Below are 22,393 nucleotides of genomic sequence, written 5' to 3'. Positions count from 1 at the left end.
TAAAACAACACTTGTAGATAGTAGGAGGGCATCTAAGGATGACAATGTGATCTGTAAGGGATTGCAGCCTTTTCCGCTGCTGCAGAAAATTGCAACTAGTCAGCTGTTCTGTAAATTTGCTATGGATAAGAGCATCAGAGAAAAGGCTTGAAATGCAAAAAGCTGATCGCTAGCCAGTTGAACCTTTTAGATGTAGCCTAACATAATGTGTGTTTTTATCCATCGATCTTACTTAGTGGAGTGTTGGTGCCACCCCGGACAGGAATGCTGACAGTCCTGTTGTACTGTACACACCTGTACATTTGTTTAGCAGGGCTGCGTTGTGTACTTATTGCCGTGTTTCTGTACGACATAAAAACACATCATCCATCATTTGTATGTGTTGTCGTCAGTGTCACCATAGAGTTATAATATATCTAGAGAATGGACGGCCCCACCTCCACCTTTCCATTTAAATGAAAGTTGCTCAACAGCGCATGAAGCACCTGGAAGTACACTCTTCTTCCTCATTTGAGCAATTTTAGTGCCCAAATGCAAAAGACTTGAGCACCAAGCAGGCACACTAAGGTTTCAAACGGTAGAAGCATGCGCAGTAGCGTTTTAAATGAGGAAGTTGTGCAGTCCCACATTTGACCACCAGGCGACGGCCACTTCACTAATCCACCACGGTTCTGGGGACATGGTTGTCACCAGTTCAGCGGCCCGACGCGGCTACTGCTTGTACAGGTTGCAATGAATGAATTCACCAACCCAGTGATTCTCAACCTTTTGAAAGTCAAGGACCCCTTGATAAGCATTATGCCACAGACCCACATTTGATACAATTCTTAGTTTTTTTGTTTTATCTCTGGGACCCCAATTCAAACATTTAAATCCTCAGTGTTAATTGAACTCTGAGAGTGTAGAAATGTGTGCACACTCTCAGAGTTACAGACCCGGAAGGGTCCATATGGACCCAGCCCTGGTTCCCAGGGCTGGGTCCTAGGGTTCCCGACGTTGAGAACCAATGCGTCAACCAATTAACTGCCAGTATACAATCCATTGAAGTTCCTTGACTGCTGAGGAAGGAGCCTCTTCTGTGAGCTTGTGGGGGCGGTTCTCTGTGTCTGGCGATATATGTAAGTGCACAGTCTTTCCCCCTTTTGGGCGCGGGCGGGGACTTCTTTCTTCTACAATAGAAGAGTTAGGATGTCACATTCTAATACAGCCCAAATACCCAATCTCAGCACCGGCCTCAGTGGCGCACCTCGCTAATTATTAGACTCCCAATCCACTACCATTGGGAGTCTGGGATCGACTCCCGCTTGGGAGAAAACTTTTTCAATCCTCAACTACTTTTTTTCGCCGATAAAGTATAGTTTTGGACCATGACGGAGGCGCGCCGACTCAGCAGACCTTGAGGCCGAGGAGTCGCGCCCGAGCGCCTCCAGGCGCGAGTGCCTGCGACAACCGGCCGATGGTCTGCTAGTCGACTAAGCGCCGTCCGAGTTATGTACCGATAGGCACAGAATCGTAAATAATATTGGTGGGGACTGCGTTTGCCCCACTGACTGCGTTTGCCCCAACTGCCACTCAAAGTGACTACTGGCCAATCACAGTGCGTCTTTCCCGGGACTTAACCAGCTCTCAACTTCCGGTACACAAACGCAGCACACTTACAAAGCTGGCGTGTCTGTGCCCCCATTCCAAATACAACACACACATTTCACTACACTACACTCATGCTGCAGAGCCTTACACACATTTCACACATACTACTACTATCATAATATAGACCACGCCGGTTGAGTGTCTAACACTCACACTCCAGTGCTACCTTAAATGCCCTAGGCCCTGTCAAATACTAATTCAAACTAGTACTATAAGACATTAATGTATAACAGAAGTTATAATAAAGTACCATTCGTTTGTGATTATGAGTTCAGTGCAGTTGAGACACTGCTGCTTGTTAATTTTTTATCAATACAAACTGTCAGCTTTTTAATAAAGTGCAATCCAATTTGCAAAGTGGAATGAGTGATTTGACTAGTTAATCCTAACATAGTCTCACATAGCAGCAGTAACAACCGGAGATCTCCGCTTGCTGTAATGTCTAGGGAAATCAAAATGTAATGAATGATTTAAAAATAGCAGCAATGCAGTACCAATGCAAAGACTTTAGGGCGGTCCTTTATATTGGGAAACCAGCTCAGTTGCCTCGTGGTTAGAGTGTACCCTGAGACAGGGAGGTCAGGGGTTCAGTCCCTTGGCCAAGTCATACCAAGGACTATAAAAATGGCACCCAGTGCCTCCCTGCTTTGCACTCAGCATCAAGGGTTGGATTGGGGTTAAGTCCCTATGACATACCAGCGTCATTTCCAGGCAGGGGGTGTACTTGTACATCATGCTGCCTCACGCTACAGAAACATGATCTAGGTCCTCCTATGGGCCACATGGCTCGGGAGCTGTTTGTTCCCAAGGATACTTTTACTTACATACTTCATACTGGGGCGGTGAGTGATATGATCTGTTTTCAAAGCAGTGGCTGTAGGTTTGTTAGCGGACATTTTTAGACTTCCCCAGACGTTTCAGTTGGCAGAGAATGATCTCCCATCGTTTGGCCACGTGAGACTAATCGTAACATGACATCAAGGCCTTTGCGTGTGGGTCTCTGTCCTGATACTGTCCCATACAGCAAGGGTTCCCAAACCTTTCAGGCCGTGATCCCCCCAAAATAATCATATTTGCACTGGGGACCTCCCCACCCTGACAAGCACTTGGAATTGTAGGAGTTGAGACATTACATTTTGTTTGACTCAGTTACACAGCTAAATATTGTGAAAATAGCCGAACTACAAGCTCACAAAGCCTTGCAGTGCAAGGCGTTGTGCACTTGTAGATCGGCTATTTTCACAATGTTTGTCTCTTTCTTACGAAATATTTGACAATTTTGTATTAAAAAGGTCTTTAAAGTGTCACTTTAGAAATGTGCCGATACCCATTAAGCTAATCATCTGGGGGACCCCCCAAAATAATTTGGAAACCCCCCCTGGGGGTCCAGACCCCCAGTTTGGGAACCACTGCGCATACAGACCTGTAGTGTTGAGGATAACCTGGTTCTGGCTGCTCAAGTCTATGTACTGTTCAGTACCGTTTACAATGCCACTATTTTAGCATTCCCTCTCTTTCTAGTAATACATGCAGTGTTGGATGAAGAAGTGACGTAGTAGACCTTTTAGATATGGGAGCAGCAGCAAGCAATTATGATTGTTATTGTAGAAGGCTTTCACATTCTGCTTCTGCAGACCAATGTAGAACAGCACTGTATGTTCAGGACGTGTGTGTGTGGGAGAGAGAGAGGGAGACGGCGCACGCGTGTGTGTGACCACACCCAGTTTCCATCCCTCTAGTTTTCTCGGAGAGGGTTTGGTGGGCTCTCTGTCTGTGAGTCATACAGAGAAGGATGGGGTGTGGTCTGATTACCTTCATCCATACACACACACAAGCCTCTCTTAAAGTGTAATGTGTAGTAGTATGGAGGTCTCGCTTGCCAAAAACGATCTGATCTATAAGCTTGATAGCTTGTAGATCAGATCGCAAGTACACACGATCAGTAACTGATCTAGCTTCTAGAGTTGTTACTTTTTTTGGCAAGCGACACGCCTTTCATTCTTATTTTCCCCTGTTCTCTTTTGTCTCCCATCTGTTTTTTTCCCTCTGTTTTCCCGTTTCCCTTCATTCTCTTCTCTTCCATGGTTCGTATTTCACCAACCACACTTTCGACCAGCTGCCTCCATTGTGTGCCATTCTTGATTTCAGCATGTTTGTCTTGATGCAAAATGGAGTTATGAATGTGTGGTCTTCTTGGATCCAGACAAATTAGGTCATCACTTTGGAATCCCTCCCTCTAGGCCGGGTTCCCTCCTGGGTCCAAGCAGCACAAGAACAATCCAGTCAGCGTGATTTGTTTCCTTATTGAAACAAACAGTAGGAAAGCCGAGATATAGAGACCGTATAGGAGAGACCGACTGTTGAAGATACAGACTGTAGGATAGCTGAGAGAGAGACCCTGTCGGAGAAACAGTCGGACAGTAGGAGAGACATGCTGTCTGATAGCTGAGAGAGCTACTGTGTAGGAGAGAGAAACGCAGAGAGACTGACTGTAGGATATCTGAGCCAGAGAGATACTGTGCAGGAGAGATGGACAGTAAGATAGCTGAGAGCAAGAGGTCATAGGAGAGATAACAAGACGGTATAAGATACATCATAGATCAGCACAAAAGTTATTATATCAGTGAGTCATGGACATTTTTATTTAAGTTCCATTCAGAGAGTTTGACTCAAATGAGATATCCACTCCTTGGAGCAATGAAATGGCAGTCAAGGAGGATATCAGGTAGAGGAGGAAGATGTCATGCAGGAGTGAGGAAAGTAGGGGACATTGACAGAGCTAAGAAGTCTCAGTTACATTTAGCTTCTTTTATCCACATGAAAAAGAGAGAGGGGGGGGGGGGGTGGGCAGGGATCCCAAGTACAGATCCCTTAAGGACCCCAGTCTACAAAGTATAGTCAAGTAACATTTTATTATAGCCCAATATCACAAAACATGTCCCAAAGAGCTGTACACAAAAACAAGCAGTAATAAAAAGAAGTACTCCAATGTACCTATATACATAGTACACATGCGTACAAATTGCATATAAAAACGATGTAGGCACTTTAAAAGCAATGAGCTGGATGACTGTAATGTAGTGCTTGGTTCAGACTAGATGATGTCAATGTTTATAGAGTTTTAAGTGGTTAAAAGATAGATTTGAAAGGTATACTATTTCAAATAATACCTTATACTTGAGGTTTGAACCAAAGACGGTTGGTAATAGACATACATGTGATACCTGAACATTGCAAGTCCTTTTCACTCAGAGTTATATGGGTGTGTCCTCCTCTAGGCTGATTACTACAGCTGTCTGTGGTTTTTGTCCGAAGGAGTACTACACAGTTGTACACAAACTCATCCATCACAGCTTCAAACAGTTCTCCTCTGGTGAACTGCAAGTCTTTGATGTTATCAAATCAGCCTGTGGTATACACAGTGAAATCCTCTCTTAATTTAAGAGAGTGTACAATAGGGTTGTCAAATAAATAATCAAACCTCTAATAATTGTCAACTTTGGTGTAAACATTTTCAATAGATTGTAAAGATATAATCCAATTAGGAGGTGTGGCTACCACTCCATGTTTTATAATGACAATTCAACCAAAGCAGTGCATACTATGATACACCGCTGTGTAACTTATGTTGAGTGTGCTGCTGACACGTCAGCCTCCCAGTGGTTCTAAACCTGGGGGGTCTTCAAATGAATTTGGGGATGATTAGCTTAATGTGCAACATTGTTTTCTCAATCAACAGTAAACAAACCAACATACAGTATAAGTGTATACAGGGGATCTGCATATTTCTAAAGTACGATTTAAGGCCTTTTAAGGCCTAAAATAAAAAATTATACCATTACTGCATCAAAAGTAATCAACAAAAATGTGTCAAACATTGGCCAAATTGTCAAATATTATCTGTGGAACCGAGTCAAACTAAATGTAATGCCTCAACTCCTACAATTCCATGTGCTTGTCAGGGTGGGGGGTTATCAGTTAAAATATGATTATTTTGGGGGGTTGTGGCCTGAAAAGGTTGAGAAACACTGTTCTAAACTAACAAACAATCCAAAACACATCCCATGTTCATAACACATCTGAAAAACAGCATTGCGACATTATCCTTTTCATTGCGTCCAGTGTGAACCAGTGTGAACGCGCCTCAAAAAATGACTACGCCGAGCAAACAAAGGGATTTTGGTCGACAACTATTGCAGAGTATAACTGACTTTAGACAGGTGGACAAAAAGCTTATGTTCTTGACGGTTGTCTGCGAGCGGCAAGTTCTGATGTTACATCCATTATGTGCATCATTTTGTATGCAAAATATAATGATTATTATTTCGAATGAAATACAGTAGAATTAAGTTAGAATGTTTCTCACCCAACCGGTTGGCAGACCTTTCTGTGTAAATAACACATGGGACTCATTCAGTATCAATGTCATGTCTTGGTCTGTGAATATTTAAATAGTTTGTGAAGGTGTGTCGCAATAAAGTTAGGTAGGCCTTTATTAACCCAGCAGGGGAAATTTACTTTCAGCGTCACCCAGTTGATGGCTGCTCAGATGGTCATGGTGAGTGCTCCGGGGGACCTTATTCTGGGGCCAAGACCTTCTGATTACCAGAAGGCCTGTCTACCCACCAGGGTTTACACTGGGCATTTTCTCGGCCGGCCAACGTGGCCGACAAGATTTCTCTGGCCAGATTTTAAATGAGTCAGACATATTAGTGTAATACGCATCGTGTCACGTGCGTGTGCACTGCACAAATGATCGCTACACCTGTTTCTGTAGCACAAACGCTGCTTTCAACCAGTTTAACACAGGCACTTCTGCACGGTCCCTGTGATTAACCATCGTTTCCTATAGTAGCATTTATCTACTCCATCATTGTGGGATGTCTATCAATAGATCTACAATATATTACAATAGTACATCAACCAACTAGGCTGAGCAATGTTTCGGGCTATGTATCTCAACCTCGAGATAATGTATGAACGGTTGATTATGTAGCACCCAAATAAAACTTGAAATACTGTATGATTCTAATGGTTGTAAATGGTGGCTGGTGGTCTGTTTTATTTTTCAGTCAATTAAGATTTAATTTGGCCAATGGCTGGCATATAACATCTAATAAAAACCCAGCTACCCACTAAGCTACAGCTGCCCCATAAAGATACTAAATGTTTTATTGTGATTAATGTTGTTTTGGTGTGTGTGTTGTGTTCCAGGTATCAGATACAGCAATGATGTGTCCGTTGATGAGGTTAAGGCTCTGGCCTCTCTGATGACCTACAAATGTGCTGTGGTTGGTGAGTGAGACACACACACACACACACACACACACAAAACCCAGAAGGGATTTATAAAATCCTGGCTTACTACCAGGCGTACACACACACACACACACACACACACACACACACACACACACACACACACACACACACACACACACACACACACACACACACACACACACACACACACACACACACACACACACACACACACACACGTTTGTATTACTATACCTGTGAGGACATCAGAATCTTAGGACAAAAATGTTATAAATGACTCTTAACTGTAAAGAGTTATACTTTGCACGCTGGTGTCGTGCACTGAAAGCAGCCGATCTAAATCTGCTATTTTCAGTGTGAGACAGTGACACGCTACTAAAGTATGAATCAGGAATAACTCTCAAACCTCAACCTCAAAACCTAACCTCTAAATGCCTCATCCTAGCCGGAATCTTTTTCCAATTGTAATCTTAACTCTACTCAGCCATTTCTCCCTTTTGAGGATCAGGAAAATTATCCTTGCAATAATTCTATTAGATACTTTTGGGGGACATTTGACGTCCTCACAAGTATTGTAATGCTAGTGCACGCACGCACGCCAGAATCCTGCAACTGTCCGGGTACCCACGGATATCCGACGTCTACCCACGTTTGACGGATGAAAGTGGGTGAAAAATACACTTTTATAAGTTCACAGGGATGGGCAGTACTGAACTAACGGGTGGGTAACATTTCATTGTGAAAATCAGCACTGTTTCCGCCCAAACAACGTCACTTACTGTATGTAACTTAACATAGCACGCCGGTGAACGTGCGTACACGCAGTATGCACGTGTACAGTAGTTGTTTACATTGTCAGATTTTAATTTGAAGGTTGAACAGGATGTTCAATGTGTTTTTGTGAGTTAAGTCAACTGTCTTCCGTTCTTCACTTGACGTGCAGATTTCCGAATGAACCTGACCACTGAATGTACGCTATTGTTGAAGGCTGCTATCTTGCGTAAAATAAATAAAAAGCAAAAAATAAATACTTTTAAATTGAGTCTATAGGCTCATTTACTGCATGTATTTGACGGGCGGGCGGGTCTGGTTTGTATTTAAATATAATCACGGTTCGGTCTACGGATCTGATTATTGGCGGGCGGGTTGTCAAAATTGGACCCGTGCAGGACTCCCACACAGACACTGGAATGCATTCAGAATAACAGTGACTGATTTACAAGCACATCCACACACACACGGACAGAGAGAAAGACACGCATCATTGTGTTCCTTCTATATAGTGTTGTTAACTTGTTGGTGTGTTAGTAATGTGTTAGTGTTGTGAACTTGTTAGTCTGTTAGTAATGTGTTAGTGTTGTTAACTTGTTAGTGTGTTAGTAATTGTTGAATGTCTTTCAGATGTGCCGTTCGGTGGAGCCAAAGCTGGAGTTAAAATCAACCCAAGAAATTACTCTGTAAGTTCTTGTTCTTGTTCTGTCAGTCCACTAAACTTTTATTATTTATTGGGACAGATGGTAGGACACCTGAGAGTCAGACAGTGTAGGACAGACAGACAGTAGGAAAGCTGAGCGGGACACAGTGGTACTATGGTAGGAGAGACAGACAGTAGCAAAGCTGAGAGGGAGACATTGTAGTAGAGACAGACAGTAGGAAAGCTGAGAGTGACACAGTGTGTAGGAGAGACAGACAGTAGCAAAGTTGAGCGGGAGACAGTGTAGGTTAGACAGACAGTAGCAAAGCTGAGAGGGAGACATTGTAGGAGAGACGGGCGGTAGCAAAGCTGAGAGGGAGACAGTGTAGGTTAGACAGACAGTAGCAAAGCTGAGAGGGAGACATTGTAGGAGAGACAGGCGGTAGCAAAGCTGAGAGGGAGACAGTTTAGGAGAGACAGACAGTAGGAAAGAGACTGGTGGGATTTGAACCATGGCAGGTCTTGCCATCAAAGCCCGCTTTATTCTTCAAAGTTGAAACACTGAAAAAGACTGAGTCAGTAGAGGTGCAGTAAAGATACTTGCCAGCACAGGTAGGTCTAGATCAGTTTCAGGCGTGTGGTATTTATTTTTGACAGAATAAAGTAACATGTCAATGCTTGGCAGAACCAACATATTCCACCCATAGAGCAATACAATGTAATATATACCTGGAATTATTACTAGCAATATACCAAATATGGTCATGGCCATGTCATGTGAACACATTACTCCTGCCTTCTTGACCAGTGTACAGCAACATTTGTGCTCAAATCATTTGATTTATTTAGGCATGTAGATTGGGTTTTTGTCCGCAGCGCACATGTAGAAACTTAACCACTTATGTCATACTTTGCCCTATGTCATACTTTGTTTTACGGTGGTGTTTCACAGAGAAACTAGCGGATCTATTTGTATGGAATTCTTTTTTTTTAATTTTGTGAAAATGTTTACAAATGTTCGCCTGTAATTATATGCCAAAAATAGGGATACCAGGTTGAAAATGTTTAATATCGTCTCTGTTGGGTAGAAACCTCATTTTTCAGGATTCAAATTCAAAAGTAGCAGAGCGACTTCGCTTTTCGAGCTTGCAGATCTGCTACTTTTGATGCTTTTGTGTGACGCTGTAGTATGATCATGATCAAGTAGGGCATTAATTTAGAAAAAAAACACGAAGTTAGAATATGGAGATAAGAGGTTTCTGCCTGACAGCAACGATATAATGCCATAATACCAGTGTTCAGTTATTCACTGTGCTCCGATGCATGTAAACTCTGTGACCGTTACAGAGCCACACTGTGTGTCTTACCCAGAGAAAAAACACAGTGTTTGACACTAAAGCAGAGGAGGAGGTATTATTTTCAGGGGCTTAGTTTCCATTTGAAAGGATAAAGCAATGTGCCAACATTTGGCAGCAAAGCCCTTCTATTAGTATGTCACTTTCCCTTGGTTATCTTGCACAGGCTATGGTTACTGTGTCACTTAAACCACTAGTTAAAAGACAACACAGCTTTCTCGCAAGATGCCAGATGCACAATAGAGCTGAACCACGTTCATGTTCAGGGTCTGAATTTAACCGTAGCATTGCTACCTGCTGCCACACAAACATACTTTCGGCATTGTTTTTCCCGTAGCGGTTATTCTATCAACTACATTTTTCTAATAATCGAGCAGCGTGTTTTTTGTTTTGGAGAATTGAGAAAAAAATCTAAAAGATTTGTTTTATAATCTATTAAATTGATTGGTGTGATCAACCACTTAACACTATTTCATAGTATTTCATATGTTATACTTAATAAAAATAACAAAAGGAAAAAAACGGGGGAAAATAATAATAAAAGTTGCACCGCTAAAATATACCAGGTGCAATTTACTGAAACAACGACTTACGCATATTTGACAGGTGTTTATTTCACATAAAACATCTTATTGTAATGTTCCTGTTATGAATACGCTCCTAACGCATCACAGTGCTATAGGCTTCCAACACCGAAAGCTGTCTAGGTGTGCTGCTTTTTTCCCTCTACACCAAATCTCTTTGTCGAAAATAGCCGATCTACAAGGCCAAAGTGATGCGTTGTGGGCTTGTAGATTGGCTATTTTTAATGAATGTTTGCCCCAGAATAGGGATGCTAGGGTTCACGTGGTTATGCCAGCAGTTCCCAACCTTTTGTGGATCAGGGCCCTTGTTCGCATTTTCAGAATGTACTCTAGTTTAATGATAAATCAATCAATTGTGTTCCGGCTTAATGGAACTAATGTAGGTTACTTTAAGTTCCTATTGCTCCTATCAGTGTCACAACGGTAACTAATTTCTTTAAGGTTTTTGAAGAAACAAATACCACAACATCACAATCATTTTAACCACTTTATCCATTTATTTGTTGGCTATTAAAAAATTGCAGATCTATAAGCTTGTACATCTTTACACATTTGTTTAGTTTGAATAATCTTTATACGTTTTTAACATAAATCTTCTCTTCTGGGCGTCCCTGGCACAACCTTTTCAGATGGGGCCCTGTGGCCAAAATAGATGGGGGTCCTTGACACAAGAAAGTTTGAGAACCATTGCGTGTAGGCGACACTCAAAAAACACTCAGATTCCTGGAAACGACAACAACATTCCTGGACTGTCCAGGTTGAATCATGGACGGGTGACAACCCTAGCTGTCCCCTTATACTCATATGACATGTCCAGCCCTCGCACGGCACCCTCTTGCACTCACTCATTTACAGTACGCTGAATATGCAGGTGACGTTAAATAAAGACAGTGAGGGTCACTGCTCAGGACAGAGGGACTACACACACACACACACACACACACACACACACACACACACACACACACACACACACACACACACAGAGCGACAGGTCCCATGCATGCGGTCTTTTAAAGCACCAGCTGTGGGGTGCAGTGATAATAATAGATTTGTATGAGCGGCAGTGTTGCACGTTGCTCACGTCCCCCACACTGATATGTGAGACCTGATCTCCACATACTGTACACTCTAGACAGTTTACAAATAGAACCAAATGGACCCATTAGGGTCCATTCAATGTGGGAACCCATTCGGTAAAACAAAAAAGAAAGAGTGGGGAAAAAAAACTTTATTTTTGGGGGCGCCACCTCCTTTTTTTTGTGTAGAAACTGGAACTCGGTTTGGCTCCTCCCCTTTCTTAGTCCACTTCCCGGGTGCTTCTGTGTTTATTCCAAGCCCCCAGAACCACGGTAGAACAGTGAAGCGGCCAAGCCTGGTGGTCAAACCTGAGAATGCACTTAAAATGCTTCTGCGCGTGCATCTCCCGTTGGTGCGCATGCTCACAACCCGTCACGACCCATGGAACCAATGGAATGGACCCATGGAACCAATATGGAACCAATATTTCTTACTTCCGGGTGCTTCAAAACGCCACTGAGCAATTGCGTTGAAATGAATAGCTGGGGGCGGGGCAATCCCCCCTCTAGTTATATTATACCTCTATGGTTTATTCCTACTAACAACAACACACTACATGTTTAGAGCAGTGGTGCTTGAGAGATTAGGGTCCATATGGTTCCATTTGTATACTGTCAGAGTTGTAAGGGTCAATTTAGACACCCTGAGAGTCCCTGGAATCCACTTTGAGAACCACTGATCTAATGGATAAATAGATTATTTTTTTAAAGAAAGGACTGACATGTTCAAAAAATATCTATTTTAGCATTCACCTGTTGCATGGTTTCCTCAAGTAGACCAATCACAGCTCATGCCACAAAAACAGTAGCCTCCGGCTACAAACACTTTGCACAACCAGGAATTGCCTGGTGAGGTGAAAGTGAAACTCTACCAACAGTGTGGAAAGTTGAATTATAGTTGATAATCTATGCATGTAAAAACATATGAAGTGAACCTCTAAGCAACATTGTTCTTGTGAAGCACTTTTTGTATATTTGCCAGCAACTAGAATGTTTCAAATAGCGCGCCATGCTCTTCATTGATTCCAGGCTAGCCTAGGCTGGGATCAATACCATTTTCGGTTTTCTGATCCGGTTTGGAGCAGATATAACTTGACGTCATCAGGCCGGCCGGAAGTCACGACCCGAACCAAGCGTGCCGTGCTCCAAAATGATTCCCCTAGTTTAACTCTTTCAGTGCCATTCTTATTTATGGCAGTTTGGTTCTGAGTGCCACAGCCAAAATTCATTGTAAAAAAAAAGTGCTTAGGAGCCGAGATACAGCCTTTTTCAGTAAGAAGTTAAACAAGAAGTGAACGGAGCAGCAAATCTTCAAATCATCATATCTTGGGTTCTGAACATTTAAAAAAAAAAATAATAATAATTTGATTTTTTTTATTTTTATGGCGTCTTAGACGTCATGTGGCGCTCAGGGCGCTACAGGCCATGACGTCTTAGACGTCATGTGGCACTGAATGAGTTAAAATGTGTTTAGTTTGGTGTAATCGTTTTGTTTCTTTTGGTATAATAATCGTTGGTATATCCATCTTTTATTCTAAATCGTAGTGTGACTAGCGAGACCAAAATAGTTGATTCCATTATGTGGGGAACAAAAACAATGCGACGCAAACCGGAACCCACCACCGGAACCCATTTTTTCCCCCTTTTCTTTTTTCTAAACCGTATCACACAGCTCAGTTTTAGTATGAATACCAGGCTTTCCTCCATGGTGGAAAGGCGGGTGATGCGAGGTTCATTCCAGGCGATATGGAGAGGAGTTCCCACCCCTACACACACACACACACACACACACACACACACACACACACACACACACACACACACACACACACACACACACACACACACACACACACACACACACACACACACACACACACACACAACCGTGTGCTGTCCATTGCTTGAGTGGGGAAGGAACTGCTGAACCAACATATTTTTTCGCAATGAAACTTAGTGAAAGTTGCCTGTCTGTGGGTCTTATCAATATTGAATTAATGAAAAGTATTAACCCATTGAGACCTGAAGCCGATTCTACATGTCTCCTAAATCTCAACAGTATTCTGAAAAACGTATGTTTGTATATCAGTGGTGCTCAATCTTTTTCATGTCAAGGACCCCCAAAATGATGTATTTGGCCGCGGACCCCCATCAAAATATCTTGTTCCTGACCCCCCAGAAGCAAAGATTTTAGTTAAAAATGTTCTCTTTAAAAATATATATATTCAAAGATTTGCACACATTTTCACGATTTTTCAAAAATAGCAGATCTACAAGCTCGTAGGCTTGTTGATCTGCTATTTTTGAATAGCCCAATGTGTAAAATAATGCTTTTTAGCTCAAATCTAAAAATGACACAGTTTAGGTCTTAATGGGTTAAATAATAACTGAGTCTTATCTATTGGAACGCAAGTAATTATTTTCCCCTCATTACCAGAAAAGTAACAGTTTTGGACATACGCATGGATTAAAGTCGCCACGGCTGATTTCAGTCATTTGGATTCCATAGAAGCCAGCATGTCTTCTATGGAAGCATGTTGCGCAGGCTCTCAATACGTCTGTGACGTATTGAGAGCTTGCAGATCGGCTATTCTCGGTTATTATTTCAAGATTAGAGCATTTGAAGTGGTCAAACTAGCAATATTTTCAGAAGCATATTCCATCAAATCCTAATGGTCTCTGGGATATTTCATAAAAGCAAAGGTTAAAGCCTCAGTCTGTGATATCTTCACCTGGTTGGCAGTATGTAGAACAGCAGGAACAATATTACTAAAACATCATCATTTTACATATTTTTCAGCCGTGAGATTTTATTTTGTTTTAATCCATGTATAGACAGCAGCGCTCTGTTCCACTGCACCATACCGTGACTCAGTCACTTCTCTTTTCTCTACTTCTACTCTTCTCTCAGCTTCCCCTCACCCTCCCTTTCAATTTAAATTATCTTATTTGTTCAGACTGCAGAGGCAAGTCCAATTTGTTTCTCCAACAGGATGTTATGGACGGACTGCACTGCAGTGCCCACGCTGTTCATTTGCAAGTGTGATCAGATCCGATTTGTGTATTCAGACATCATGGAACTACCTGCAATTCTTCTGCATTGGTTGCTGTGGCAACAGCTGTTACAGTACCAAAATGTCTAGCTATAAGGGATGAAGGGAGTAACACAAAAAAAAAGTAGGGGGGAAGACGAGGAGAGTCCAGGACCAGTCCATAAATAATGTATTAACAAACGTAGGGGATTGGCAAGCAAACAAGAGAAGGGCGCACACCAGTATTTCTGAGGTGCTGCTGAACTTGTGCTGCAGAAGTCTAAAAGTGAAGAAAAAGCTGCACACTCATAGCAGAACTGCATAACTCCTCCGTCACACTAGGTATCAGTGACAGGCTGATGATACATACAACGATCTGTTATGTGTCATTTTGGACAGTTTGAGATCCGACTTGAGTGGCTAGTAGTGATGAGCGGGCCGACCCGTAACCCGCGGGTCAACCCGCGGCGCGGGTGGTCGAGTCAGGATTTCAGAGGCAATTATGCGGGCTGCGGGTGAGCGGGTCAGCCGCTCTCACACGCAAAAAAAAAAAAAAAAACTATTTTGAACAACATATGCTTGTTTATTTAGCCCATGACAATGTTGTGCTGCTGTAGACATTTAAAGCGACTTTGGGTACTTAAAAGAGCGCTATAATATATATATATTCCCACCGCGGGTCGCGGGCGGGTTGAGCCATAGATTTATATATGGGTTCGCGGGGCGGGTTGGGTTCCGTGGCGGGTTGGGGCGGGGCGGGTCATGAAAAAACCCGACCCGCACATCACTAGTGGTTAGAGTGTCCAGACTGAGACGCATCTTTGGAAATAAAACATTTAAAATCACCTACTGTAGTAATGCAAATCTGAGAAGAGCAAAAAAGGAGTCCTGTCTTCACTTACAGCAAAAAAAACAATTTACTTAATTTATTATTATTATTATCATTATTATTCGGTCACTCGGACCTTCATCAGGCTGCTGAAGGTCCCAGTTTTGTTGTTCAGACTTAATTAAACCAATGTTATTCCAATCTGGATAGGCCAAAAATAGCCCAAAAGGGCTTGCAGTTGGTGAAGAATGCGAGCATATAACCCCGGTACTAGCTGCACTGGCTGCCTGTGACTTTTGGAATTGATTTTATTGTTAACTTTTAAAGCTCTCAATGGCCTGGCACCTCAATACCTAGCTAACCTGCTGGAACCCCATGTCCCTGAGGTCCTCTGATTCGGCCCTACTAGAAGTTCCTAAGTCTAAGCGGGTGACCATGGGTGGCAGGGTTTTTTTGCCATCAGGGCCCCCAGACTCTGGAACAGCCTCCCATTGAACCTCAGGTTTGGTAGTTCCATAACTATTTTTAAATCTAAATTAAAGACCCATTCTATAGAAAGGCCTTTTTAACCCCCTAAAAGCTGAATTTGGTGCATCTATTCTCACTGTACTGTTGTTGTGTGTTGTTTTTGTTGCTGTAATTGTTTATGATTTATGATTCACTGTTTGATTTCAAGTTGTTAAGCACTTTGTAACATTGTTTAAAAAGGTTCTGTATAAATAAAGATGATTATTATTATTACATTTTTGCTATATGTCGTACAGGAAAGTATATATGGCTTAAGTGGTTAACACGTCATCAGCCTGCACCCTCCTCCAGGCATTACTAATCAAATACTCTGCCTACATTAACTACTCTGTGTGTGTGTGTGTGTGTGTGTGTGTGTGTGTGTGTGTGTGTGTGTGTGTGTGTGTGTGTGTGTGTGTGTGTGTGTGTGAATTGTATTTTTCCAGGACAACGAGTTGGAGAAAATCACCAGGAGATTCACCGTTGAGCTGGCCAAGAAAGGATTCATTGGTGAGACACACACACCTTAAACCATTCAAAGCTTTATTGACCAACAGTAGTATTTTGAAATCAATTATTTGACACACAGGGAGCCAGAGCAAGGATTTAAGAACTGGAGCGATATGCTCCACCTTCTTGGTATTAGTAAGGACTCGAGCAGCAGTGTTCTGAATCAACTGCAGTCGTCTGATTGATTTTTTTAGGTAGACCTGTAAAGACACCGTTTCAGTAGTCCTGTCTACTGAAGATGAATGCATGGACACGTTTTTCAAGATACATGCTCATAACACCTTTGTGATCATGTAGCTATTTTCACAATGTTTGCCTCTTAATATCTGACAATTTGGCCAATGTGACAATTTTTTATAGTGTAGTTTGTTGATTACTTTTGACGCAGTAATGGTATTATGTATTACTATTAGTATTTATGTATTCAGTTTAGTCCTTAAATTGTCACTTTAGATTCCGAGGGCTACGATTCAATCACATTGCGATTATTGCGATTCGCAATTAATTTACTTCCATTATCTTTTATTGATAATAAAAACTAATAGTGCAGATACCCTGAATATACTTCTACTGTACGTTGATTTGTTTACTGTTGAGTGAGAAAACGGTCCCCAAAAACGTTTTGGGGGCAGAGTCCCGACCCACAGTTTGAGACTGTGGGTCCTAGATAAATCCCATGCATGGACACTAGAGTCTTTTAGTTTATAGACACACACACACACACACCTACCTCACTAATAATAAAGGTGACTAGATAACAGAGCAGCCATGTGTGCGCTTGGTGAGCTGAAGTGCTGCTGCTTGGTGTTTGTGCTGTCCAGGTCCCGGTATCGACGTCCCTGCTCCTGACATGAGCACTGGAGAGCGAGAAATGTCCTGGATCGCTGACACCTACGCAACCACCATGGGATACAATGTAAGTCTCACCTCAGTTTAGTGATATATTATCGCCATGTTTTTTGACCAAATAACCTGCATATTGTGACGACAATGTCATCTATTGGTGCTTTCACAAAAGTATTTACACAATGATATTTTTTAAATAACTGTTCATGCCTTCTTATATACTAAATAATATATACGTATATAGTTGTGGGGAGGTGAGGTGGGGTGGTCCTTGAGGATTGTTCGAATTATGTTCAGGTCCAGACCACAAAAAAGGTAGATAACCAGTAGAGTAGAAAAACTAATGGATTAAAGTTATCGGACTGATTTCAGCATTTGGATTCCATAGAAGCAAGCATGTTCTCTATGAAAGCATGTTGCACAGCAAAAATAGACTATCTATTTTCCGTTATCTTTTATTTTTATTTTTTAGATTATAGCATTTGAAGTGGTCAAAACCAGCAATATGTTTAGAAGCATCTTCCATAAAAACCTAATGGTCTTGGATATTTCATAAAAGCAAAGGTTAAGGCCTCAGTCTGTGATTTCCTCACCTTGTTGGCAGTATGTAGAACAGCAGGAACAATATTACTAGAACATCATCATTTTACATATTGTGATAATTGTCTAGGAAACAGTGCTTTCCTTTCACAAATCGCATAATAGGACTTGGCTATACACCTTTCTTTAGTCGTGAGATTTCATTTTGCTTTAATCCATGCTCACTCTGTCTTTCCTTTCTGTCCGTGTTTCCAGGACATCAACGCTCACGCCTGTGTGACGGGCAAACCCATCAGCCAGGGAGGAATCCACGGTCGCATCTCGGCCACCGGTCGCGGTGTCTTCCATGGCATCGAGAACTTCATTAACGAGGCGTCCTTCATGAGCCAGGTGGGCATGTGCCCCGGCTTCCAGGACAAGACCTTCATCATCCAGGTATGTCTATGTCATCATCATCATCCTACGGTCATTGAATATTGCCTAATAGTAGCGTTAAATAGCTCTATTAGTAATCATTGCTATAGACTCTTGAGTGTTGGTTCAGTAACAGGGGGTCTCTCCAGCTCTTTAAACTGAAAATGCATTTTCAGTGCAACTGGAAGTGATGATACAGAAAAATGAGCAGACAAAATTTGAACTTGATGATCACTATAAAATTGAAGCTGATGAATGGTCTTTGTCGGGTTCTCACTCCTGATTGGATCAAATTGTTATCCAGACCTGAAAATATATGTTGTGTTTATTAAAGAGCTGGAGAGATGAGGAGACCCCTGTTGCTGAACAAACACCCTTTATCAGGATAAAGAGCTTTAACTTAAACCCCCTCTATCTTTTTTTCTACAAAAACAAAAAAGGCATATCACTTACCGTACACCTGCTTTTAAGGCAGGAGATGGACCACAAGAAGACAATCATAAAAGGTGCAAAGGAGGTCAGCACACTGTAGCTCCCTTAAGTGTATTCCATTGGCACATCCAGCAGTAGCTGCTGTAGTTACTGCACGATGTGCCAGTGAAATGCACTTAAGGGACTGGTTCTGCTACAGTGTGCAGTCACTTCTTTGTACCTCGCTAGAAAGTCTTTAGGCCACGTGTGTGTGTGTGTGTGTGACTCAGAGGAGAAACGGTATGACTCAACTGAATGTTATTTCCCACTACTGCTGTCTTTTAGATGGTTAACCCATTAAGACCGGGAACGCAGCGCGTGTGTCACTTTTAGATTTCTATGGCTATTCAAAAATGGCAGATATACAAGCTCATGAGCTTGTAGATCTGCTATTTTTTGAAAAATCATGAACATTTTTGCAAATTAGATTTCTTTGGCTATTCAAAAATAGCAAATATACAAGCTCGGCTATGAGCTTGTAGATCTGCTTTTTTTTTTTATCGTGAAAATGTGTGCAAATCTTGTGTATTTTTTTCAGCGAACATTTGTAACTCAAATCTTTGCTTCTGGAGGTCCCTGGAACAAAATATTTTACAAATGTTCGCTTTAAAAAATATATATTAAAAGATTTGCACATTTTCACGATTTAAAAATAATAGCAGTTCTACAAGCTCATGGCGCGGCACTCTGTGCCGTGCTATGAGCTTGTATATCTGCTATTTTTGAATAGCCAAAGACATCTAAAATGACAGAGATGCGTTCCCGGTCTTAATGGATTAAGTACACTGCAGCGGTGCAGACAACTCAGGCTGTTATTTGCTCTAGAATACATTAGCAGTTAACACACGTACTTTGTATCTTGCATTAAATGGATAGTTTTTAAGCTGAGAAGGAGACAGTTTAGGAGACATACAATAGGAAGGCTGAGAAGGAGACAGTGTAGGAGAGGTGGGACAGATAGTAGGATAGCTGAGAGTGAGACTGTGCAGGAGAGACAGACAGTAGGAAAGTGTGTGTATGTATTTAATTATGATCCTTATTCTGTTTAAATAACTGTGTGTGTGTGTGTGTGTGTGTGTGTGTGTGTGTGTGTGTGTGTGTGTGTGTGTGTGTGTGTGTGTGTGTGTGTGTGTGTGTGTGTGTGTGTGTGTGTGTGTGTGTGTGTGTGTGTGTGTGTGTGTGTGTGTGTGTGTGTGTAGGGTTTCGGTAACGTGGGCCTACACTCCATGCGTTATCTGCATCGTTTTGGAGCCAAGTGCGTGGGTGTAGGAGAGATGGATGGAAACATCTGGAACCCCAACGGCATCGACCCCAAAGAGCTGGAGGACTACAAGCTGGTTAGTACTTTGCATCATGTTTTTAATATGGTCTCTGTCGGGCAGAAATCTCTTATATCCATATTTAAGCTTTGTGTGTTTTTTTCCCGTAAATGAACGCCCTACTTGATCATAATAGTGTCACACAAATAACAAGTAGCAGATTATTTTTCGGCTATTCAAAAAATGTTGACAAATGTTCTCTTGTTCACCTTCTCTTATGGGGGGTCCTTGGCACTAACTCTTTTCAGATGGGGGAATCTGCGGCCAAATACGTTTGTACATATCAATTTGGACATATCATGAAACTGTTTGAGAACTACGGCTTTATATCATTTAATATACAAATTAATCATTTCAAACTATTGCCATGCATAGAAATAAACGTAAGCAACTGTTGCTCATATCGTCTCTGTCAGATGGAAACCTCATATGTGCAAAACATATGAGGTTTTTCAGGATTCAAGTTCAAAAATAGCAAAAGTAGAAGATCAACAAGCTCAAAACACGGCGTGGCGTTTCGAGCTTGTAGATCTGCTACTTTTTGATGCTTTTGTGTGACACAGTAGTATGATCAAGTAGGTAGATAAGCCTTGCATAGATCAGGATCTATCAGACCTATCTCCTGTTTCTGAAGGGTGAGGCAGCTTGATGTACAAGTACCGGTACACCCCCTGGACATGACGCTAGTATGTCACAGGGACTGATCAAGCAGGGCGTTTATTTATGAAAAAACACAAAAAGTTAAAATATGGCGATAAGAGGTTTCTGCCTGACAGTAAGGATATAATGCTAATATAAAGCTCCCATGTGAAACCTGGAAGAGGAAGAAAAAGATGTGTTGGTTATATGGTAGAGATGGTATCCATAGCAATAAGCATTGTAGCTGCTGTGAAACTGGCAATGGAAGGGTTATGATGATTATTGTATGTAGTACCATTGTACTGTATACATTTTATACCATTTATTATACAAATAGTAACTGTCAATCCGGTTTGAAACACTCCAGGTTTTTGTTTCTGTAACTCCCTCATCCCCATTTTCAAATGACTCTGATTAATCCAGGGCTAAGGATGTGTGAACCTTTGACTTGATACTTTTAAATTAAATCCATTATTTCAATGGACATAATGAAAATCTTTTTTTATTTGAAAATTCCAGGCCTGCACCACATACCATAATGTAGCTCACTGTATCTTTTTTTTTCTCAACAACTCTTCAGTTAATGCTGTTAGTTACTATGGTTCAGTGACAATATTGTCTACAAAAGATAACAGGATAACGATAGAAAGGATAATGGCGCCACCTAGTGGATAAACTATATTTTTAACATTCCGAAAGCCCAAAAAGCTGATGTTGGAATGACATGACCTTTGCTAGCTGCAAGTATCTGTAGTGTACCAACATTCCTTCATATATCTGTAGTGTACCAACATTCCTTCAAATATCTGTAGTGTACCAACATTCCTTCAAATATCTGTAGTGTACCACCATTCCTTCAAATATCTGTAGTGTACCACCATTCCTTCAAATATCTGTAGTGTACCAACATTCCTTCAAATACCTGTAGTGTACCAACATTCCTTCAAATATCTGTAGTGTACCAACATTCCTTCAAATATCTGTAGTGTACCAACATTCCTTCAAATATCTGTAGTGTACCAACATTCCTTCAAATATCTGTAGTGTACCACCATTCCTTCATATATCTGTAGTGTACCACCATTCCTTCAAATATCTGTAGTGTACCACCATTCCTTCAAATATCTGTAGTGTACCACCATTCCTTCAAATATCTGTAGTGTACCACCATTTCTTCAAGTAGGCAGTGTGGCAGTTACTGAGCCATCCAGTAAATGAATCACAATTATTACATATAATCGTCTAATCGCAATTATTTGAGATAATCGCAATTATTTTTTGCATAATCGTCGTAATAATTTCCATGTCAAAAATGTTTCAAATATTTTCAAACATTTAAAAAAAAATAGTGGAAATAGCAGATCTACAAGCTCAAAACGTGTCACATCCTGACGCTTTTTGAGCTTGTATATCGGCTATTTCCACTATTCATGTTTTCTTTTAATAGTGTAGTTATTAAATTGTGTAAAGTTATCTGCCCTGTGCACCTTTTTTTTGTTTACGAAACCTAAAAGCCAAACAGAAATGTCATTGTTTTTATTTATTATGTTCCATTGTTCCAACGACAGAAACACAATCGCTCATCACAATTATTTGAGCGACCGTTAATTGTCAGGTAAAATTTCGTCATTGTGACAGCCCTACGTGTTCATCTGTGTGTGTGTGTGTGTGTGTGTGTGTGTGTGTGTCCTCAGGAGAACGGCACCATCGTGGGCTTCCCGAACTCCACTCCGTACGAGGGCAGCATCCTGGAGGCCGACTGTGACATCCTCATCCCTGCTGCCAGCGAGAAGCAGCTCACCAAGAGCAACGCCCACAAAATCAAAGCCAAGGTCACTACCACCACTCACCTGAACACCCAACAACCACAAAAACACAAGAATATCTGGATAATTAGACGCTTATAAAGGTTACGATAATG

At 41.5% G+C, this 22,393-nt stretch overlaps 1 protein-coding gene across 1 annotated transcript in view; it reads left to right on the top strand.

Moving 5' to 3' along the window:
* glud1a (glutamate dehydrogenase 1a) overlaps positions 1-22,393 on the top strand; it is a 32,911-nt gene that overhangs the window by 5,297 nt on the left and 5,221 nt on the right. Inside the window, exons 2-8 of the mRNA XM_080450372.1 lie at positions 6,865-6,945; positions 8,335-8,390; positions 16,180-16,243; positions 17,065-17,159; positions 17,885-18,064; positions 19,714-19,851; positions 22,167-22,304. Of these exons, the coding sequence (XP_080306498.1) occupies positions 6,865-6,945; positions 8,335-8,390; positions 16,180-16,243; positions 17,065-17,159; positions 17,885-18,064; positions 19,714-19,851; positions 22,167-22,304 (752 nt within the window). The remainder of the gene's footprint in view (positions 1-6,864; positions 6,946-8,334; positions 8,391-16,179; positions 16,244-17,064; positions 17,160-17,884; positions 18,065-19,713; positions 19,852-22,166; positions 22,305-22,393) is intronic.

Source organism: Gymnoscopelus braueri (genome assembly GCF_963280865.1).
Source record: "Gymnoscopelus braueri genome assembly, chromosome: 14".
In the NCBI taxonomy this organism is placed as follows: Eukaryota; Metazoa; Chordata; class Actinopteri; order Myctophiformes; family Myctophidae; genus Gymnoscopelus; species Gymnoscopelus braueri.
This window is presented reverse-complemented; position numbering and strand designations above follow the sequence as displayed.